The sequence below is a fragment of the Protobothrops mucrosquamatus genome, unplaced genomic scaffold (genome assembly GCF_001527695.2).
Source record: "Protobothrops mucrosquamatus isolate PMUCROS unplaced genomic scaffold, P.Mucros_1.0 scaffold63, whole genome shotgun sequence".
NCBI lineage: Eukaryota > Metazoa > Chordata > Lepidosauria > Squamata > Viperidae > Protobothrops > Protobothrops mucrosquamatus.
The window spans coordinates 760,820-784,756 of record NW_015386442.1 but is presented as its reverse complement, the minus strand read 5'-3'; the positions used below and the strand labels follow the sequence as shown (position 1 = coordinate 784,756).

Genomic DNA, 23,937 nt, shown 5'->3' with positions numbered 1-23,937 from the left:
TGCTGGCAGCTGTCAGTCAGCAGAAGTAACTTGCAGTACTGCATTCTAACCACTGTGCCATCAGGGCTCATATCTTACTAAAGACTGAGGGTAGATTAATTCCATGGTAGGTTTTTCATTTATGGTGTCTCCTTTTTTTAAAGATGGGGAGTATGATGGCTTGCTTCCATGTGTTGGCTCTAATGCTCAAATCAACTGAATTAGCAAGCACAGTTGCCATAGTCATCTCCTGAATTAGTATTATTATTATAAGATTTTTATCCTGCCTTTTAAAAATACACATTTTGATCAATTCAAGACAACAAATATTTTTATTTATCAAATAAAAATTGATAAATTTTCCCTTATCACAACAAATTATTCTGAGTAGCGTACATCCATTAATTAAAAGAATAAATAGTAAATGTTCTATGTTACACACACATACATAGACACACAACAGATAGATAGATGGACAATATAAAAAAAGTAAAAACATAGGAATATTAACTGCAATAGTAGAGCCATACCCAAAACTCCTGCCTTTTATTCAAGGTGGGCTGAGAGAGTATCTGGCCCAAAGTCACTAATCTCCTGGGTTCTAGGCCAGCACACCTAAACCAAGCTGGCTCTCAATTCTGTATTTACATTTGTTTTTTATTTATATTCTTTGGCATCATACCTAATTACATAAGTTTGTGGTTTTAATTTAAATTTTATTTAAGATTTTTTGATGCTTCGATATATTTCTTTCTAATATGTCCAGAAATACCACATGCCATGATAACTATGAGAGTTATGAAAATAAGCACTTCTACTATGATGATATAGATCCATTGATTGGAAGGAAGAGGCATATGCAATATGTTTGGATTTGAACTATCTATATTTCAGAGCCATCTCCATGTTAAAAGTGCTTTGAACATGAAATAATTACATTTTTAGTGCAACATACTATGTTTTAAACTTAAAATATTCTTCCAAGGCTTAAATTATTCTTTGGCATTCAAAATTGGGGAGTCTCAATTCTGAAATGGGATATTTTCAATTTCAAGTGATTCATTTCAGAACATTTTGTGCGTCCCTAAAACCTCTTCACAATCTGTTCTAAGACACTATAATTCTGGTCCAGATGGTATGATAAGGATTGCCAACAAAAAGAAACAGGATAAAAGTATGTTAATTACGGTATGTTTTTTTTAAAAGAACAACTCTCCTGGGCCTTATATGGGAAAAAATGATATTTCCTGATTTAATTCTTATCCCAAGAAAGTTAATCAGATAAGCACATTTGACTATACTGTTGACAAAATACTGTAGAGCTAGATATTTGGTTGTCTTATATATTTGTTTAATTATCTTTTCTAATTTATGGGATATACAATAAAAATATTTGACTTCAGTTAACTCATTATCCATAATAAAGTTAGATTAAAAATTAATCAATTAACCAATTATTCATAATAAATTATTCATAATAAAGTTAGAAATTTAAAAAAGAAACAGAATACATAGTCCTCAACTTAAGATCACAATTGAGCTGAAAATTTCTTTTCCTAAGTGAGTTTTGCCCTATTTTAAAACCTTTCTTGCCACAGTTATTAAGTAAATCATTGCAGTTTTTAAATTAGTAACATGGTTATTAAGTGAATCTGGATTGCCCATTGACTTTGTCAGAAGGTTGCAAAAGGTGATCACATGACCCCAGGACACTATAAATATCATATATATGAGTCAATTGCCAAGCGTGTGAATTTTTAGCACATGACTCTGGGGATGCTGCAATGGCTGCAAATGTGAAAAACAGTCATAAGTCAGCTTTTTCAATGTCTTTATAACTTTTAACGGTCACTAAGCAAACTGTTGTAAATCGAGGACCACCTTATTTGCAGCGCAACACAATACAGCTTTGTCTATTCTGTTCATATACTGGTTTGGTATGAATGCAGGAGGCACATTTTTATTTGATAAACACTTTAGGAAAAATACAGGATTTTATATTTTATGTAAGGAGAATAAAAATTACCTGTGCTTCTTTTTTATTTGTTCCTTCTTCTGAATCAGACAAGTGTTCTTGTTCATTTTCATCACTCTAACAGAGAAAATTCATTGAGATTAATTCACATTTTATCTGAAAAGTAGAGGATATTGAAGTGGCCTGTTCTAACCAATATTTGTAGCTTGATACTTTTTCTAATACATTTTCTTTCTGCAACCTTTTTTAAAATCTACATTACATTTTATGTACAAATTGTGGTGTACTAGCAATATTCTATATTTGCCATCTCGCTTTCTTACAAGTTATATTAGTTAATTTAATTATTTATCCTCATTATTGTAACATTTGACATGATTTATTTTATCAGGCATATAATCCATAATTTAAACTCATTTTTAATAAAATATACAAATTCACTATTCAGTGAATTATTATTCAGATTTCATTAACAGTGGAATGTACTACGTTGATTGTTAGCAGAATGAACATTTCTGCATGAATAGATTTAATGTTCCATGCAGTTTTCAATGTGTCATTCAGATCTGGTTCAGACTGTTGGAAGACTCTCCAGAGCAGATACTTGAGGCATAAGGAAAACACAGCTGAGAAAATTATGTCATGTGAATGCAGAATTTAATAGAACTCATGATAAATGTTTATAAATATTAAGGTGATCCAAACTCATATTTAGAATGTTTGTTAATACATTAATATCTAAGCAGCTCAGTTTTGTCCAAAAAATCTTACTCAACTGAGCATTTTCTATTGCACATAAATTTACTATACTATATATAATTCATAATGAAAATAAATATATCTTCTGCCTCTCTAAGCTTCAGTCCTATAATTTGCAACAATTCACCCTTATCACATTACGTTACAACTAATACCACATCTTTTAGAATAACTTTTTTATATTGTTAAATAATGTTTTAAAGTCACACTTATATAAGGCAATGGCTACCAACCAAATTAAACATTACTTGAAAAATTGTATAATTTAAGGGTTGCTCATATAAGAACTATCGCTTGCAAGTAGATGGATGATCAACAGTTAAACTACTTTACAGATGTGGAATTGATCACTGGATATAATCATATTACTCTGAATATGGACATCACAACATAATGCACATTACATACAATATCTCATGTTGTAACATTTACTAGAAAACATCCAAGTCTTCTAAATTGTTTCAAAATGCATATTTAGGGATAAGCTTAATGTAATCTCACATCTTGAGTCCAAAAAGAAACTCCTGTTGATCTTCGTTTTTCTCTTGGCCGCCGTCTTTCTCTTATCGATTTTGTTTGAGATTTATCTTCTTCCTTTTCTTCTTCCTTCTTGTCTGTTTCTGCATAAGTAGTAAATGTTAATGATTTAAAGACGTTCTGAAAGCATTCTAACACATAACTTCTATTGCAGTTCCTGAAACCAAGACAGCATCCTATTTTATGAAAGAATATTTAAATGTTTTTGATAAAAAATATATAGTTTTTGACACCCCATTATTCTTATTATTTATAATTCTTCATTTTAGCTAATTCTATCTTCACCTCAGTGTAATAATGTATATTTTTATCTTGGAAACCAAAGTCTAACATATTTGCATACATCATGACATTTACAAACACAAATTCATTAAAGCATCCAGAGCACACTTATTTAGATAAGTATTTGTTTAGCCAGAAGCATCAAGATTTAGCGTGCAACAGACTCTTTGGAGAAAGATTTGCATTTAAGCTAGTTAGATCTGCTTTCTTTTCTATGCACTTTTCACAAAATAATAAAGATCCATTGGTAAAAATAAATTTAAGATAATAACAAAATCAAGTCTTAACTTTCAAACTGATTGTTCAGCTTCAAAATGCTTTTATTAACTTGTACAGTAATTATTAAGCATGGCTGCACAAAGCACATTACATTCCTTTGCCATCATGCATTTTATAAGTGTCTTTACCCTTGAATTAATTTAAGAAATGATAAACATCCAGGTACTTGTTTATTTCAGTGTTCCAGTCTTCAGGGCTGAAAAATGAATCTATGTTAAGGTGACACAATACTTAGCTTCAGCCACAATCTAAAACGCTTAAAAAAAAGTTCCCACTACTAGCCTGAATTAAAATTTGAATTGATGGAAAATGCAATTAAAAACATTTTAATGAAAAAAGTATCCTAGCCCGTAACGCTGCAATATTTCTATATGCTTTATTAGTTATTCATTAACCTCTCTGATAATATTTTGAAGGACAGTTGTTTTATTGGTAATGAAAAGAAAGCAAGAAAAAGAAATTGGAGAAAAATTACCTCTTTCATTTTCTTTTGCTGCACTTCTTGAGTAAGCAGAAGTTATACCTATAATGCTATTTGGTCTATTCAATTGACTTGAAGAATTAGAAGTGGCTACTGAAGAAGCTGATGAAGCAATTGAAGATGTAGTTCTATAACGATGATATGGCTTGTCAATAAAAAAAAATCAACATCAGTTTTGAAATATCAGAATAGGCACATTTATCAAAATCATTCTCATACTGTTTTAGAATCACCATAATATATATTCACACATTTTAAAAATATAAAATACCTCCTCTAATGTTCGTGCATATCTTTGCCTGTAATCATCATCTTTAGTTTCAGATTCTTTCTTTTCTTCCTGTTTTTCTTTGTCTTGTTTTTCTTTTTCTTCTTTTTCTTTTTCTTCATTCTCTTGTTCTCTAGTTCGTGTAGTACGACTTCTACCAATTGTTTTTTCAGCTTCCTGGAGATCAGTTAATGTGACACCCTAGAAAAGAATCATCCCTAATATTAACTTATTGCCTTTATCCTATTTAATGTATTTTGATTTTCAAGCACTATTATGAAGGTTTTTTTTAATTAATAATTAATGACATTTCAGGGATCTCTCTCTCTCTCTCTGTGATATAAATACTAGAAACGTCTATATTGTATAACAATTAAGGATACACATTTGTGAAAAATACTAGAATGCCATTAATGATTCAGGATATCCATATTTTAATATAATTCATAATTTTTATCATTTATATTAATCCTGTATTTTGTGCACAGTACACGTAGTTAAATTCAAAGAAACACTGTAATGTGAATATGAATGATGTTATTTAATTAGAACATCATCATTGATTTTACATGGCTTTACATGGATTTGTGTTTTACTTCATAAATATCTATATTTTAATCCATTGTATTTACACTGCTCATAAAGTCCAGCAATCATAAAATACAAATCAGTTAAAAGAGAGATGTATGTCCCTAACCTGATTTTATGAGGGAAAACTAAAGGGAAGACAAGAAAGTGGGTAGAAACTATAGAGGGGATCCCAATGAAAGAAGGAAATAGGTTGTCCCCAGAAATAGGCTTAATAAAATTAATAATATTTAATTAAGAATAATGGAGAGCCAGTTTGGTCTAATAGCTATGGTATCAGGCTAAAACCCTGCTTTAGACATGAAAGCAAGTTGTGTGACTTTGGGCCAGTCACTTTCTCTCAGCCCAACTCACTTCACAGGGTTATTGTTGTGGGGAAAATAGGAGGAGGAAGGAGTATTAAATATGTTTGTCACCTTGAATTATTTATAAAAAATAATGGATTAAAAACAAACAAATAAATAAATCTGAAATGAACGTAAACCTTAAAAAGAAAAATATTCCTTGTCCCTGTACTAAATCGTGTGTAACTTTTTTTCCTGTTCCATAGCCAGCTTGCTGACTGGTAAGCAGAAAGAGGAGGTACATAAAACTTGGAGACTTGGGTCTTGGTAGTAAATAACTAATATTTTTATGTAGAACAGGAGGAAAGCTCCCATGCTCTGTCAAGGACTTCTAATGTGGCGACCAAACGGCAACTTTCCCTCCTCTGCCTCATCTAACTGTGTCTTAAGGCTTTCAGTGGCTATGTAGCCAGGAAGCCAATCTTCAAAAGTCACCATACAAAGCAAGCAATTTTAATGAAATTATGGAAAATAAGCACATTTTCCTGCTAGTTTTAAAGAAAAGGATAATCAAATGAAAATCAGAACCTCTTCTCAATGATACTCTTACCACAGGCTGCTGGAAAGAAAGGTAATTCTTTCTAAAAGAACATAATACAAAATATTGAAAAAAAGGAGCGCAGCTAGTAGACGAAATCAAGTGTTTTAAAATACAATTAGAACTATTTATGCTAGCTATTGCCTCCTGCTCTAAATTTCATTATGGAGGGCTTTTTAAAAAAATCACAGCAGTACTAGCCAATTTCATCACCTTTCAACTCTTTTATTTTACAAAGGCATCCTTTTCTGTAATTGGGTAAAATCTCAGCAACTATTCCTTGAACATGGCTACTGAAACTAAGGCAAAGTTTAGAAAAAAGATGATAAAATTTTGTCAAAATAAAAATGTGATTAATATGGTAAGACCAATACACTAGGGGAGAATAAATGTAGCTCAGACTTGAACTGTGGAGTCCTTGATGCTTTCTGAGCTTGTTTGTTTGCTTGCAGACTTTTTGTGATCAGTCTAGATCAGGGATCCCCAACCCCCGTCCGTGCAGTACCAGGCCATGACATGCCAAGCAATCGGTCTGCACAAACAAGCAAAGCCCCATCCGCGAGATGCAAGCAACACACAAAACCACGCACCCTCCAGTCTGTGGAAAAACCTCTCTCCATGGAACCGGTCCCTGGTGTCCAAAAGGTTGGGGACCTCTGGTCTAGATAATATCTTCAGTGCTATGCAGTGCAATGAACATATCTATTCTGATAATGAAATGTCTGTGGGCAAACAACTAGCCCACAGAGCACCAAGGACTCGACAAACAGCACATTCCCAGATCACTATAAAATGTTATCACTTCTTTATATACCGTATATTCTGGCAGAATCTAAAAATACAAAGCACCCAATACCACCATTTTGTGAGATGGTTATAAGATACCAAAGATTGATGTACCTGTGTGGATCTTCTGGATTGCCTCGCTTGTCTTGATCTAGCTTTTCTTTGGGATTCTGATTCTTCATCCCGAACTGGAGTGAGGTATGATCTGGAATGAAAGATCTGCTAGGTAATACTCAGTATAAAATAATTGATCTTTTGGATCTCTCTCTCTCTCTCTCTCTCTCTCTCTCTCTCTCTCTCTCTCTCTCTCTCACACACACACACACACACACACACAGACAAAATTCCTTAAGTTTCTTGATTAAATAATCTAAGGCTGCAAATGCTTATGTTGCATTTCTTGAACTTGAAAGGACATTTGCATGATAAGTAACCACACGTGCTTAGCTCAATACACTATTTTTATCCCTAAGTACTATGAAAATAATTTACAAGAAGTCCTCAACTTACAACCACAATTGAGACCAGAATTTCTGTTGTTAAGCAAGGCAATTGTTAAGTGAGTCACATCCAATTTTACAACCTTTTTTGCCATAGTTGTTAAATGAATCACTGCAGTTAATAATGGTTGTTAAGCAAATCTGATTCCCCATTAACTTTGCTTGTGGTAAACTGATTGGGAAGATCACAAATGGTGATCATATGACCCTGAGACACTGCAACCATCATTAATACCTGCCAAATACCTGAATTTTGAACATATGACCGGGGGGATGCTGCAAGGTTGTAAGTATGTGTACTGGTTTTAAATCTCTTTTTCCAGTGCTGTTCTAACTTCAAACAGTTGTTAAATGAATGTTTGTAAGTCAAACTAGACAACTTTAAATTGCTGCTATTTTGTATGAATGTGATATCAAGTATCCAGTCTTACAAGAAGACACCTGCAACACAACATAATTTTTTAACAAATAAAAATACTTTGAAAATTAAAAACTTAGATTATTTTATTCTGTGAAATGTTCAAATACATCTTGACATGCTAGTGAGAGCGATGAACAAATCAAATGCCTAGATTTTGAACTTACTTGCTTTTTAAGCCTTTCTTTTACCTTAAGTGACTTTTTACATATAAAAAGCTTGGAACAGAAACAGTCATTATATGTATCATGCACCTAACCTTACATATATATTACATAACAACTGAGTTTCCATTATCTTTTTTAAATGAAAGTTATTGCTTCGTAAGCCTTGTTTTGGGAAGGTCAAAAAACCTTAAGAATACTTACTGTTTACGTCATCATTTTACATTCATTATTTAGACATGAACTCTATTGTAGAAGTTAATTGTAGCATTTGAAGTGTGTTTCAGCACATGCACACTCACACAATTTATATGCATACATATATTTCTATTGTACTTCAGAATGGTTTCACAAACTTATTGGATTGGAAGGAACCTTAGAGATCGCCTTGTCTAACCTCCCAACACACAGCAGCAAATGTATGAAGATGACTGACTGACCAGCCAGGGGAAAGCATTGGGAAAGGGAGTTTTTTCTGGACTGACACTTTTTAAATTTACAAACAAGGAAACTGAGTTCGTATGATTTTCCTGGGGTAGGAAGAGTCCCAGAATCACCCCACAAGATCCTCCACACAGCGGCAGTCTGCAAGAAGACTTGGGGAGCAGCGCTCCAAAGTAGCCAGGTGAACCATTCAGCTAGGGCAGGGGTAGGCAACCGTGGTTCTTTTATGACCCGTGGACTTCAACTTCAACCATGCTGGCTCAGGAATTCTGGAAGTTGAAGTCCACGAGTCATAAAAGAGCCAAGGTTGCCTACCCTTGAGTAGGGGATGAGGCTACTATCTTCAAGATACTTAACATAGAAAAAAGATTGCTTGTGGGCAGGTAACTTTTCAACCATCAGAAAATTTATGTAATAATTCTATCAGTTTCACACATGATTCTGGAAAGTTGTTTAAGTAACTATACAGTTTATTATGTTTTAAAATTAATATTTATTAATTAACACTGCTTATTTAAAAATATACTATAAACTTAACTATTTAAAAAAAATCTTCCTTAAACTTTACTGATTTTAATATTCTTATACAAACTACCAAGTTAACTCTATACAGCTTCCATAACACTTTATGGCTTTTATTGGAAATCACACAGGATTTTCATTTTAAATGGATAGCAAACTAAGTAACCATCATTGTCAAAAATCATGTCATATTTTAAGAACCTGTAATACAATTTAATTCAACTTCTAAATAATAAAAGATTATGATAAAAAATTATGCTTATAGTTTATTATGACTTATTCATAATTTACTGGCCACTAGAGTTAATTTTTGAACTTTGATTTGATATTAATAATAGTTTAAAAATCTCATTAATATTTAGGATTGATTTAATACTACCTTGAAATGTTCAATTTATTAAAGCTGGAGAATCTTTTATCTTCTTTTTGTTTTTCTATTTATTTTTATTTTTTTTGCATTTCTATTTGGTAGTGTTTTTAAACAGCTACTAAATAAATCAATCTTCTCTTATAAAGGATAAATAAATTCTTCTCAAAAATCTACAAATAATGAAGGGCCATGACAATGGAAACATTAAATGCCACTCATTATCTTAAATTTAAAATTTGCAATGAGTTACAGAAAGTACAAATAACCTGGACTTCCAGTTTTGCATGGTAGCGACCAGTCGTGAGCTTGCGGTTTTCCGCACCCCCGTGGCTAATTTCGCCCTGCCAGGGGACCCTAAATGGGTCTAAGTCGCCCCGGAGAGGCAGCGAAGAAAGAAGGGTGCCCCGGCAATTCTGGAACGGTGGTGGTCATTCCATTCGACTTGGGGAAAGCCTTCTAACTCGACAGGAGAAAAGCTGGCCATACTTCATCGACCAGCCCAAGTTACTTGCAACCGAATTCCAAAAGTACTAATCAGCACAACAGTGAACAGCATGTTTGAAACTGAGTGAGGAATTTGATCTTCTTTTTTCTATTCTATATTTAATTTCCTGGAAAAGATCCCTAAGAAGCAAAATACCTCCGAAAGGGAAGGAGGGGGATTTCCGCCCCACCCTTATACCTACGGAAGCGGCAAATTAAACTTTTTATGGACGATCAAAATATATGGAAGTGAAATAAATATAAAACCTGAAATTTAAAACTTAAATTTCGATAAATCTAAAATTGTTGAATGGTTAAGACTCTCATTCTAAAGACAATTGTTCATTTTGGAAACTGAAAAACAAATAGATGCTGACACCTAGTGGTGGATGAAGACTATGACAGTTATGACTTTCATTACAGGACTTGGCAAAACTGGGAAAAGCTAATCTGTGTTTGTGACCTTCAAAGCCTTAATAACAAAGAACAGCTGTGACAAAAAAGACAATAATGTGGGCTGTAGACAAAGAGAGAATTATAAACTTCAGGAAAAAAAATCTTTTTTGAACTCTTTGGATTACAAGTATCTATCTAACCGGGACTCTAAAGCTATTTGCAGAGAAAAGAAAAGAGAAAAACTCAAATTCTTGGCCATCATGGATCAGAGACATGTAGAAAGAACATATCAAGAAAACATAAATACTCCTCAGGAGGAGATACAGTATATAGTATACTGCAATTAATTCAAACAACAATGATTTTAAACCACGAAGAAATCCAAAATAACTTTGAAAATATAAATCAATCTATTTCCAAGTTAATTCTACAACAAAAAAATTCTCAGAAAACAACAACAGAGAAGGAACAGATAAAAGAGATAAGTGGATATAAAACTGAGAAGAGAGACTTAAAGATGGAACTTAACAAAACAAGGAAACATGATTTAATCCTAGTGGAAAAAAATTCACAAGAAATGGAAAAAACAACTTATCCCTTAAGACTACAAAATTAATCCGAAGACAAGAAAACAGATTGGATAAAATGGACTGTAGAGATGTCAGAAACATCGGAGAGAAAGGAAAGGATAAGACAAGTGGAGAGAATGAAAAAGAAAAAGATTTTCAACAAACATGGAAAGGCAAAAGCCCCGTACAAAGACATTTCACCTGATTTACTTTTTATATCTACAGTAAGATTTATGAACATATGGAAAGACCTTTTGACTCAGCAAAATACATTGATCAAGAAAGATACTGGGCAAAGGAAAAAGACTAAAGTGGAAATCAAGAAAATAGATGATGGGACCTACCAGAGAGAATACTTAAAAAGGAAACATTTGTTTGAATTTGGTTAAAGAAATAGAAAATATTTGGAATATATATATATATCATTATAAGAGGGATGAATCCCTTAAATAATATAGTATGCTTCCCCCCCCTTTTTTTATTCTATTTTTTGATATGAGTAATATAAAAAAGTTGAAATGGCTTAGATAAAGGAAATATTTTAGATATTTAAATATGATTGAATTTAAGAAAATTATAATGGATAAAAAAAGAAAAAATGTTCTGAATAAGAGTTAAAAAAACTAGATGACTAGATGTATTAAATGGAATATTTAAAGATTAAACATATTTTTAATTATGGTTAAAAAAATAAGAAATCTTGGAAACCAATATATATTAGCTTAGGAGGGACATATATTTTAAGTAGTATGTTATTTTTTGTTTCTTTACTCTTGCTTTCCTTTCTTTTTTACTGTTTTATCTATTCCTTAAGAAATGTAAAATTGCTGAGATGGTTCATATGGAAAAAATAGACTTAAATTTTAAAATGTAATTAATTTTTGAGAAAATCTTAACCAGTAAGAATACTTTGAATTTTGTGGGAGAAACAAATTTAAATAAGGATTGTAACAGGATCTATGATGAGGCAACCAGAATGATTGGATAGAAAAGAAATATTATATTGATGTGATTATTATTTTTAGGAATATTGGGAAAAAGTTATATATTTAATTGATATCTATCAAAACAATAAGAATTGTATTAACTCAATGTTTGCAAAAGAGGACATTTTGGGGAAAAGAGGAAATCAACTAAAACCATTATGTGGATTATGGATTATAGAAATCAATTGTTAGTGATTGTTTTACAAATGTAAACCCAGACAACACACTGTTCACCAATTATTAAGTGATTTATGTTTAAAAAATCAATAAAATATATTGCAAAAAAAAGAAAGTACACATAACCTATACCTTATTTTAGAAAAGTACAGTATAACTTCACAGTGGTTTGAATGTACATTTAGCAAGAAGCATACTAATATCTATCTATACAATAAAAGTAATATTGTTATGTTTACACACCTGCGTCTCTCCCTGACTTCTGAAGATGACACAGTACCAGTAGTAGTTGTAGTCAAGGCAGTAGTAGTAACCCCAGTATTCAGAACTGAGGGTGCAACAGGAACAGTCAGTGCTGTGGAAACATTGTCTTTGTCTTTCTCAGAACTATCGTCAGCCCACAAACGATTCGAGGTACTACAGGATCCCAGCAAAAACAACAAAAGAAAAGAAAAAATGGCTCAGAAATAACAGCAGTTCACTAAAAGAGTGTGATACAAAGAATGCTTTTAAAAAAAAATATTCAAACATTCCAAGTGAATTTTATTGGACTATCTTTTCACTTTATTTCTCAAGTACTGTTTATTAGTATGCATAGCTATTCTTTTTATGTGAATGTTATTTGGATTTTGAGCCATGGCTCATATGAAAAATGACAAAATGATGCACTGAAATTTAAACATAATATGGCTATAATACACTGAAAGAAATGTCAAATTATATTAACATACAGTAATATTCTGCCAGTTGGAGATGCCTTAGGCTGGAGGTGGTTGGTGTAATAACAATACCCTTCACACTGCTTGAGTCTATAATTTTTAGTCTTAATCCTTGTAATCCTTGTAATTTTAATTGTTCTTAAATTTATAATTGTTTTATATTTTTATTTTTATTACACTGTAAGATGCCCAGAGTTGCTTTGGATAGCAAAATGGTATCATAAAAATTTAATAATTAAATAAATACTCCAGTTGAAGCTATGTTTATATTCTATCATGTTCAGTGCAAAGAACCCAGATAAACTACCTGACATTTCCACTTCTTGATCAGTAAATAAATATTAGTTATTCTCAATCATATCTAAATATTATATCCTAATTGGATACACACACACGTCCCAAATAACACTATGAAAGGGGCATAACAGCAGTATATAACCCATGGTTTTGATTTCTCCCTAATCACGTGCACATAGACACAAGGACCTCCTTCAAATTACATTTATTCATCCTATCACAGGCATGTCAAACTCACGTCACATTGTGCGACGTATCGCGACTTTTTCCCCATTGCTGGCAATGGGGTGGGCGCGGTTTCAGTATGAAATTGACCTGCCTGTCCTATCAGATCCTGCAAGAAAGGCATGCTCTGAGTTCCATTGACCAAGGAATGCCATTTGAAAAAGCACCTTTTCTATCATGGCTCCTGCTCTTTGGAACACCATCACCCCTACCCCCACCCCAGAAATCAGAATGGTTTCGACCCTGCTGACTTATCATAAAGCCCTGAAAACAGAGGTGAGGAGTTAGAAGTGGGGCAGAGCCTGTGCAGTAGCCTTATTGACTATTTTTGATGGATATGAGAACACCCCTGCTATGGATTTTGTTGGCTGGCCTTTTAAAAATATTTTATGGCTCTTAAATTATAGTTACTGTTGTTTTGGTGTGGTTTTGTTTTTTTTTTTAAATTGTAAGCTACCCAGAGTCAAAGATATGAGATGGGAGGCAATATACATGGATTAATTAAATACATACACAAAGACAGTTTTTTAGGGAATATTGCCCTCCAAAAAGGCAGATATGGGAATTACAATGGGTCAATCTAAAAGCTTTTTTCTGGTCTCTCTTGGATAGAGTAAGGTGGAAACTGTCAGAAATCATTCTGGAGATCAATATCTCCAGGAATGTTCAAAACCCACAGAAATCAGTGTATTAAATCCATATCTTAAGGTACAAATATGTGAATTACAGCAAGAAAAAAGGAATTTATCTTAGAATCAGACCACTACTATAATTTGAGTTGAAAACTAATTTAAGTTCACATGTGGTATTACTCTGGTCTCAAGTGCTTTTAATCCACCTGTAGGCACAAAATCAGCACAAAAACTACAGGCCCAGTACCTTATGCACAAAAGCTCACATTAATCTCACCTGCTTTGCAGGACTGATGTTGCTGAACCTGTTGTGGCTTTTGCAGCAGTGGTTGTACTAGAAAGCAGATTTTTCTGAAGACCAGTGAGAGAGGTAACAGTTGATATAGATGTAGTATTTGGAACACTAGTATTAATCAAGTCATCTTGTCTTCTACCAAAGGAACTGCTACCAAACAAAAAAAATTGAAATATTTTTATACTGATGATGTTTTAACCAAATTCCAATTAAATCCACTAAAAGATAAGGAAAAAAAGGATAATTATAATACATGACTACTATTTCCCCCCTCTTCTAGATATGATTACACAGCATTAACTCAGTAAAACAACATGATTGCATATATCCATGTAATATTATGGCATATTTATCAAATGGCAATGTTATAATTATTAATATTATTTTATATATTTAATAATAACTTTAATTACAACTCTGCTTGTAAAAGCAAGCAAATGAAATCCATTAAAATGCATATTTTACTAGTTATAAAATCATACAAATTATAAAGCAAACTCACTAGTGAAGAACTCATAACTACCTAAAACATTCATATCAGTGAAAGGCAATCCTATTTCTATTGTTGCTTCCAGTAACAGGAAAGACAATATTTTTACATTTATTTAGTTCATTACATTATGGAAAATTATTAAAAAAACCCCAGTGAATTACATAAAGTGTGTTTAGTTATTAATATCAAAAGAAAGAAAACTCTAAATTTAACATGATTACTGACAAAAGAAAAGCAGGTAGAAAAAAAATTACAAACCCCCAGAGAAACATCTTAGAGCAGAGGTCCCCAACCTTTTGGGCACCAGGGACCGGTTCTGTGGAGAAAGATTTTTTCCATGGACTGGAGAGTGTGTGGTTTTGTGTGCTGCCTGCATCCCACGGATGGGGCTTTGCTTGTTTGTGCGGCCCGGTTGCTGGCATGCCATGGCCCGGTATCGGTCCACTGACCGGGATTGGGGACCCCTGTCTTAGAGAATAATATCCCCCCATGCAACATCTCACATGTGAATATGCTCATACCAAAAGATGGGGGATGACCAAAATCAATTTTCCCATCAAACAAGTACAGAAATCACTGTAGTAATGAAGTAATTGTTATTTTTCATTTATGCAAAACTATTTTTTATATATTCAGTATATATTATATATACTAAATATATTATTCAACTGTGTACTGAAATATATTGAAACATTTAAATGATGCTGTTCTTTAAATTACTTTTTGAATAAATTATACTCAAAATCAAGCACTTAAAATGTTGATATTCTTTTACATGCTTGCTTTTTGCTAATAATTCTGGAAAATACCTCATATTGTAAAGTGTTATTTATTTACCTTTTCTGATAGCTTGAATTTAGTGATGTGGTTCCTTCATTTGAGATATTTTTCTTTGCATCTTCTTCCCATTTTCTTCTAGTATAAGAACCACTACCACGTATTATACTAGCTGAAGAATCCCTATTTTCTTTCTCTTCAATATCTGATGTACTGGCCAGCCGTCTTGGTATTGTAGGTGCCACATAAGCAAGCCTGGTTGTTTTTGTATCTTTCTCCTGAAATAATTATTTTAAAATAATATTTCAGTTTAACACAATTTAAAGTTTCATTTTTTAAAGAACCAATTTCCTCAGAGCAATAAGTATATTCATTCTTGATATATTCCATATTAAATTTACAATTTCCTCCAATCAAATTTACAGAAGAGTAAGCTAAGGGCTTCATGAAATTAATCTAAGGACTGTGTATCTCATGTTCTTCCCCTAAAGTATCATCATCAGCAAACCATGTTTCTAAATTGGATAATCAAGTCAGACTTTGCACAACAGAATTAATGTACCCAAATTTGACATCAGGTCCCAGAATAAGGACAAAATGATATCAAAGTATTTCAGCCTTCCAGGACACTCCATTACAGATCTTCAAAGAAGCTATTTTGGAAGAAAGAAACTTAATCAGCACAAATGAGTGTGAAACTGCTAAACTCACATACTTCAAAAACCTCCAGACTGTGTGTGCATGTGTGTCTGTCTTGTCTATCAAGTTTATATGACTAACTCAGAAGATCTCAATAAACGCAATGAATTTTAAACAAATTACAACAATTGATAAGATACTTGTAATCTGCATCTGCGTAACTAGTCTTCTGTTTCTTTTCCCCTACCCCCATCCTAATTTAAATGCTACATCAATTTAGCTATTCCAGGCAGTAAGTGAGCTGTAGTTTAGAAGAGCTTACGCCTTTTCATAAAATTTGTTAATCGGAAAAGATACTACCAGACTCCTTCTGATTTATACTTTAAAATACTTACAAAACTAAAATCTAGAAAGCTGATTAGTTGCTAAACCTGAATTAAAATATAGAAAGGGCAATAACAAGATAATTGCACAGAATTACTTTCTCTCCACAAAGCATTAGGGTAGTAGATATACGCTGCACCATCAAACTGCTGAACAAGACTTTTACTACACTGAAAGAAAGCAGTAAAAACTTTGTATGCATATTAATAAGATATCTGGGGGAGAGATGAACGAGATGCCATTATCTTTCTGCAAGACACTAGTTTGTATATAGTAAACAAGAATCAAAGAAAAATACACAGAAATACACCTGACATCCTCTCCTCACTGAGATTTTATATGTCAAACATACTTTTCCATTCATGCAGGTAAAGACCTTAACCCATAAATTATGGACATAAAAATCTGGTTTGCATTTTCATAGTCTGGTTGTCATTTAAACATGTACTGCTTTGGTCTGAAATCACTACCAAGAGTAACTTAATTAACAATAACTTAATTACGTGGCACATTTTGGAGGAGTTACCTTGTCTTTGTTATCTAATGAAGATGATAATCTAGGGCTTGAAGCTGAACGCATAACACCTGTTGAATCTTTTTCTTTCTGAGTTTCTTTGCTAGCTGTAATTTCTGCCAGAGCCCCATAACTGCCTGTCTTTCGAAGACCCAATCTCCAAGAAGCAGGAGACTCATCTTTTCGTTCTTCTTCTTTGGGAGAAATCTTAGCTGAAGTTGGAAACTGCAAAACATAGAGTTGCTTTGTTATAATCTTGCTTTCAAGCATCCACCGTGCAAACATTTAAGAAAGGACCTACATAGACCAGAATACAAGAAATTCTAGAATCTCAGCAACAATAACAGGTTTTCTGCTCTGTTCACTGACAAGTGTACATAAATCAGGGAAATGGCATCATTCTTCTGAATTACATTGCAACCATCTTCAATACCAAAACAAAGAATATTGGCTACAACGTAAGTTTCTGTGTTACAGGATGAAGGTATCACACAATCACACAATGAACACTTAGAGAACAGATGTTCAGGCAAGCAACTCTGCTTTTAGTTTTGTGGGGTTTGTGAAGGTTAGAACTCTTACCTTATTCAAAATGCATTTACACAACATACATGCTATATTTAAGGAATGTGGCAATTAATCTTTGCATTCTTCCACTTATCTTTATAAAATCTCAAAGGTGCAAAAATAAACATTACAGATGACCTCATCAGAGAGTTATATAGAGCAACTATGTGAAGCCTGGTTCAAAATTACATAAAGTTTGTTTCCATATATATTATTTGGAAACTAATTCTAGCAAGCCTCCTTTAAAAAATCTCTTAAAAACATGCTGCTACCCAGGATCAGCATCCCTCACCCCCACCCAAGGAATACCTTCCAAAATAATGCAATAATGAAAAATATATTATCTTCAAAAGTATTACTTTGTTAATAGACTTGTCCTCCCTCCAAAATGAAAGGCAGGGTTCCTTCCTAGCCAATCAGCAGCAATGAAAAAGTTTAAAATATAACTATGAAGATGCTGGGTTTCGTATGTGCAATAATATTGCAATATTGGCTGGATTCATACATTGCACTAAACTGTGATTATGAGGTATCATGGTTCGTCAGTAAGATACATTGGTCTGGATTGCAACGGTGCTAAACACTAAACCATGAATGTGGCTTTGTATAATGCAATATTTCTGGTAGTCCATATTTGTTTGGTGCTTTATTTTATAACTGTAATATTTATTTAACTTGAGAAAATAAGGTCAAATAATAAGAATGAATGCAAACAGTAACTGTTTCTGTCAAACCTCAAGAATTTGAGCTTTTCTTTGGGTCTATAAACAGGTCACATAAGACATTCTAATTTTTAATCATTTTAATTCTAGAATTCTATGCTTTATGAGCTTTTTTCAATGGTAGCTTCTCTACATATGTCATATTTCTGGAGAAGAAAGAAAAGCTTATCATTTCCTGAGCAAGTTAAAATTTCAAACTAATTAATTATTTTTTCAAAGGTTAGCTTTCAATGTTGCACTATGAATACACACTTGCAATGATGCTAAAACAACACTGTTTAAAATCATGCAATTACAATGCCAACATTTGAATTAGCAGTTGTTATTTGGTAATCTGGAAAAAGAAGCTAAACATACAATGCCCTCACCAGAGACTTTTCACCTTTACTTGGCACAAGAACAATGCCAGTTCTATGTAAGCCCTGCCTCCATGATGCAGGATCTACAGAGTCCATCACAGGCATGAGAGGAGAGGGAGAATAATACTAAAGCCAATTGGGACAAGACACACACAAGAGATATAAAGATTGAAGAAAAAAATGGTCTTTGCTTTAAAAAGCTACATGCATTTCTACCCTATTTATTTTTCACAAAAATGCACTAGATACTTTGCTTAAATTTATTTCATCAAAAATCCTTAATGATAATAGAATTTTTGAATTACAGAATTAAAATATATTAAAATGTTGATGTAAGGATTCAGAAAAGTTTCTCCACATCTCTTGACTCCAGACATATTTTTGAATGAGGAATTCACTTTAGTACTTCCAGTGCTGGAAGACCCCCCCAACCATATAGGAAAAAAGAAGAGGATGGGAAGAGAAGAGAGAGAAGGGTGAGAAAATCATTTAGAAATAAAGGAAAGCCAGAAGGAAAAGAGTTGTAGAAGAAAATTGATTCAGAGGTACTCTTTTTCTATTTTCTTCTTCACTAAGGATCACCATTACTTGATCAAGTTTATCGAAGTATGGTTAAAGGTTTCCTTAGTATTGCAACTAGATGTGGAAATAGTTGAAACCTAATGCTATTTTATAAATTAGCTGACATAATTAATGCTTCTCCATAGTCACATAAAATATAGGAAAGTACAGATATACAATGTTCTGAATCTAAACCTAAAAGATGTATGTATCAGCACCTCATTAAGGAATACACAATAGCTGTGCTTCCCAAGAAAATTAAGTGTTTGATGTAAGAAAGTGACAAACAGTGTTAAGTTTCAGAAAAGGTGTGAGCATGCTATTGGCCCTTCCTTAGCTTAAAAATATTTTTTCCTTGGACTGCAAAGTTATCATGCAGGTGCAGATAGACACATATTCTTTATAGATGCATCAAGAGATGTGGTAAGCACACTAAGAAATGCTCTGATGCATATTTTCAGCTTCAAATCTGATGCACACCATATCCCTAGAAAGTTATTGAGATTTGCTGAGAGCATTGGTAAAGGCTACCAGGAATTCTTACTCTTTAGGGTTTTTCTTTTAGCGTGTTCTCAAACCTACTGGCAAATTGACAGATTAAACAAGTTGACAGATCTCTAAATTGAGCAGACTGAGAACTGACACAGAATCTTTCACTCTTAGCATCTAACTAATCTTGAAAACTTCCCAGTATTTGGATGAAAGACCATCAAGGAAACCAAGGATTGTATGTTGGACTGGGAAACTAAAAAAATATTCTAGAATATTTCTTTATTATTGCCAATGCAACTATACAGCACAGTAAACACCAGTTTCCAGCTCAATTTGTAGCATTTAAGATTTCATAGAGGGTTTTTTTTTTTACAGTTGGCAAGTAATAAAAATGCTTGCTCTTCAACATACAAACAATACAAAAGCTATATATTTGTTCAAAGCAAAAGTATGTGAATCTCTAGGATTATAAGTTAGTTTATAGGGAAAATTAGAATCAAAGTCAGATCTTTACAACACGGCTATGTGGAAATGTGTCATGCTTAAACAAAGGTGATTTCAGGACCTCCAAAATATAACTATTAATGCTCTCAATGCTGGAAAAGTTTGAAATCCAACAGTCCACTGTCAGGCAGACTATGTAAAAATTGAGAGAACTCATCAGCACTGTCACCCTCTCCTGGAATAGTTGATCAACCAAGATCACACCAAAAACAAGGCACACAATATTTCATAAGGTCTTAAAGGAACTAATGGCCTCTCTTGTATTGGCAAAAATGAGACCACTATCAGCAGGATTCTGAACAACAATAGTGGGCATGGTAGGACTGCAAGGAGAAAGTTATTACTCTCCAAAAAGCATATGGCTGCCTATCTACAGTTTGTGAAAGACTACATGGATGAGCCAAATGGCTATTGGAAGAATGAGACCGAAATAAAGCTTCTTAGCTTGAATGAAAAGTGTTATGTTTGGCAAAAGACAAACCACTGCATTTTAGCATAAGAACATATCCCATGTGTCAAACACGGTAGTGGCGGTATCATAATTTGGGACAGATATTTTTGCTTCTGTGGCAGCACAACTTGCTCTCAATGATGGAACTGTGGGTTATGAAATGTTTCAGCAAATTCTACAGAAAAATGTCAGGATAACTGTCCATGAAGCTCAAGAGCAAGATAACAATCCAAGATATCGAAGTCGTATGACCAAAGAATGGTTAAAGCAGAAGAAAGTTAAATGTTTTGGAATGGCTAAGTCAAACTCCTGACCGTAATCCTATAGAAATGTTGTGGAAGGACCTTAAGCAGGCAGTTTATTTGAGGAAGCCCACCACCATCCCTGAGTTAAAGCTGTTCTGTAAGGAAAAATCAGCTACAATTCCTCCAAGTTGACTTTAGGACTGATCAACAGTTTAGTTGCATTATTGCTGCCCCAAGAGACACATCAGTTACTGAAAGAAATGGTTCACATACTTTTGCCATTCATAAATATGTAGCATTGTCATTTTCCTCAATATTATTTTCAGTATTATTACTTTTGACTCTTTTGTTTAATTGAGTTCTTTTTCCTGGCTATAGAATGTACGTGAAGAACAAACCATTTTAGATCATTATTATAGAAAAATATTGAAAATTCAAAAGGGTTCACAAGCTTTCAAGCACCACTGTATAGGCTAAGTACCAAAACTTCCCCTGAATTTATATGTGCACATTCTTTACATACAGCACACATTTATTTAAACGTTGTCACTCTATGGCTGCTGCACACGGAACAGACATTGTCACTGTCCATCTAAGTGATTCTTCTGAAGATAATTGTTTCCCAGTTGCTAAAGAGAGTGAAGAAGCACCAATACTAAGAATGGAGACTCTTCCATCCAACAATTTATTCCAGACTCCTGCTTTTCTACTACTTCGAAACAGAAAAGCAATAAATCTGCTTCCTGTCAGAAAAAAGCCAGGGCCTGCTATATGTGTGGCCTATGAGTTATGGATCTGTTTACTTGACAGTGATGATTCAACAATATTTGGTATTTCTTCTCTCAATGAAAATCAAGGGCTTCCACAAGCCTTCCCAATGGGGAAGTGAGAAGTGTTGGCATTGAAACTCCCAGAATTCATAACCAGAGGAGCTATGCTACCTGCAAATTCTGGCAGCTGCACTACCAACACACTTGCAAGGTGACAGATTGGCAAAGTGTCTTATATCATTAGATTGAAACACTAGTGAAAATTTTTATAACGATTAAAATTTTGCTTTTTAAATAGATATGTAATTACATACAATTAAATCTTAGCACTAGTAACTGAATAAAACCTCTTTTACCTTTTTAAGAGGGGATGTAGGTGTCACTTGACCAGTAGGAACAGATGGTGTTGTTACAACAATCGAGGAAGCTTGCACATTGGTGGTACTTGAATTATTAGCTGTAGATTTGTTCTTTTCTATAAAAAAATCATTCACAATTTATATAATATGTACTATACTGTACGTAACTATTCCATTCTCTTAAAGAGAAATATATGAATCAAAAAGCATTAGTTTAAACCCCAAAACTAAAAAGCTAAGTTTGTTAAGAAATATTTCTAATTATTATAGCTACACGCAAAATTATCACCAAATATTACTTATGATGGATCCTCACAGTTCTAGCCATCCCTGCGGTCACATTACTGTAATCGGGTGCTTGGTGTCCATCTTATAATCACGAAGTTACAGTAAGTTATGGTCACAATTGTTATTTCTGATGTTCCCTGCCAGCTTCCCACAAAGTCAAAAGGAAAGCCAGCAGAAATCTGGAAACTGGGGTCATGTGGGTTCTCATTTAACATGCATAAACCTTGTTTAATGATGGCAACTGAGACTATTGGAATTGCTGCCACTAAACAACATGGTCACACGAGATTGCACTTTACAACCACATCTGGTAGTGATAGTAATTCCACTCTCCCATTGCTGTCATAAGCCACAGACTACTTGTAGTGGCCACACTTTACAAGTCATGCCCAATCCCTTTATGCCTCTCTTCTCTAGTGTATAACTATTCTTTAAGTTAAATGAATGACTCAGTTGCTAGGAATATTATTCTTTAGAAAAATATTAATTAGAAAATCTGTGGGATGGTCATTGTACAAGATAGGAGGCATCACAGTCAAATCTCATCTATTTTTTAAAAATAATAAATAGTACTGATCTTGTATGTTGCATAAGCATAACCATAAGCAAAGCAGAATAATGAAGTGAGTTACTTTAACTTTAAAGCACCAAACAAAATTCCATCTTTCTTGCAAGATGGGGTAGGGGAGGGGAGGATTATGAGGAGTACTTCCCACAATACATTCTCACAGCAGTAAATATATATTTTGCTATTAAATGATCAAATTATTAGATCATTCATGGTGCTAATTAATGACAGGATGCAACAAGGAAAATAGTATTGTTTAATTAATATTTTCATCTGCTAAATTACCAATGTGTTCTAGGTAGCGGAACGATGTTTAAAATAAACATTTAAGATAATAATACAAATGTGATAAAACACTACACAATAAAAACAAGATAAAGTCAAATCTAAGAATAAATAGTGCAAAAGTCTAAAAACACAAGAATAGTTCCTAAACAGATTAGGGTAATGGTGATGAGTGGGATTGTTTTCTTCCATTTTAATGCTTCTTTTAATAATCTCCAGATGCTATCAAGTATCAATAATAGAATTCAGTTTTCATGAGCTGCAAAAACATAACTGGGAAATAATTTATGCTCCACAGATCATGATTGTCAATCTTTGATGTAAGAGTCAGGCAAAATGGAATGTGGCTTTCAATCCCAAATTAAGAAGGCATGTTTTACAACTCTTAGCAAAGGTACCCAGACAAATAATTGACTACATGGGATATAATTATATACAATATGTCAATATATAACAGTAAATATATTTTAATAACTAAACAAATATTCAACAAATTGAAGTGCAATCTGGTCTCAGTGAATGGCTACTGAATTACATTGGAGGAGATTTAAAAACGGACAATTAGGGAATTATCTTTTTATGTTCTGCACATTTAAAAAAATTAACACTCCCAGTACTTTTCATTAAAAAACGAAATGCTGATGTATGGAGTTGAAATTCCTTTCTGTCTCTAATCCTCTAGAAACTTTTTCCAAGTACTAGTACTTATGGTAGACCTCTGAATCTACCTTATAATAAATAATGGGTAGAAAAATGAAAGTACAAGTTTGGAACATAGATATTCAGCTTCAGGAAAAATTAAGTTCTCTAGCATGCCAAATAAAGTATGATGAAAGTCCTGCTGATATTTTAAAATCTCCAAGTTTACATAAATTAATTCTTGTGTCACAGTCATATTTTCCTGGCACAAGATTGCATAGTAGGAACAAAGAAAACACAGTAATGA

General features: G+C 33.2%; 1 protein-coding gene across 1 annotated transcript in view; it reads right to left on the bottom strand.

Annotated features, from left to right (window-relative positions):
* Positions 1-23,937, bottom strand: part of PPP1R12A (protein phosphatase 1 regulatory subunit 12A) — a 78,234-nt gene that overhangs the window by 19,050 nt on the left and 35,247 nt on the right. The window contains exons 8-17 of the mRNA XM_015812036.1: positions 21,848-21,966; positions 16,833-17,045; positions 15,344-15,561; positions 13,996-14,163; positions 12,089-12,262; positions 6,931-7,021; positions 4,564-4,761; positions 4,287-4,437; positions 3,215-3,333; positions 2,006-2,071 (exon numbers count right to left, since the gene is read on the bottom strand). Of these exons, the coding sequence (XP_015667522.1) occupies positions 2,006-2,071; positions 3,215-3,333; positions 4,287-4,437; positions 4,564-4,761; positions 6,931-7,021; positions 12,089-12,262; positions 13,996-14,163; positions 15,344-15,561; positions 16,833-17,045; positions 21,848-21,966 (1,517 nt within the window). The remainder of the gene's footprint in view (positions 1-2,005; positions 2,072-3,214; positions 3,334-4,286; positions 4,438-4,563; positions 4,762-6,930; positions 7,022-12,088; positions 12,263-13,995; positions 14,164-15,343; positions 15,562-16,832; positions 17,046-21,847; positions 21,967-23,937) is intronic.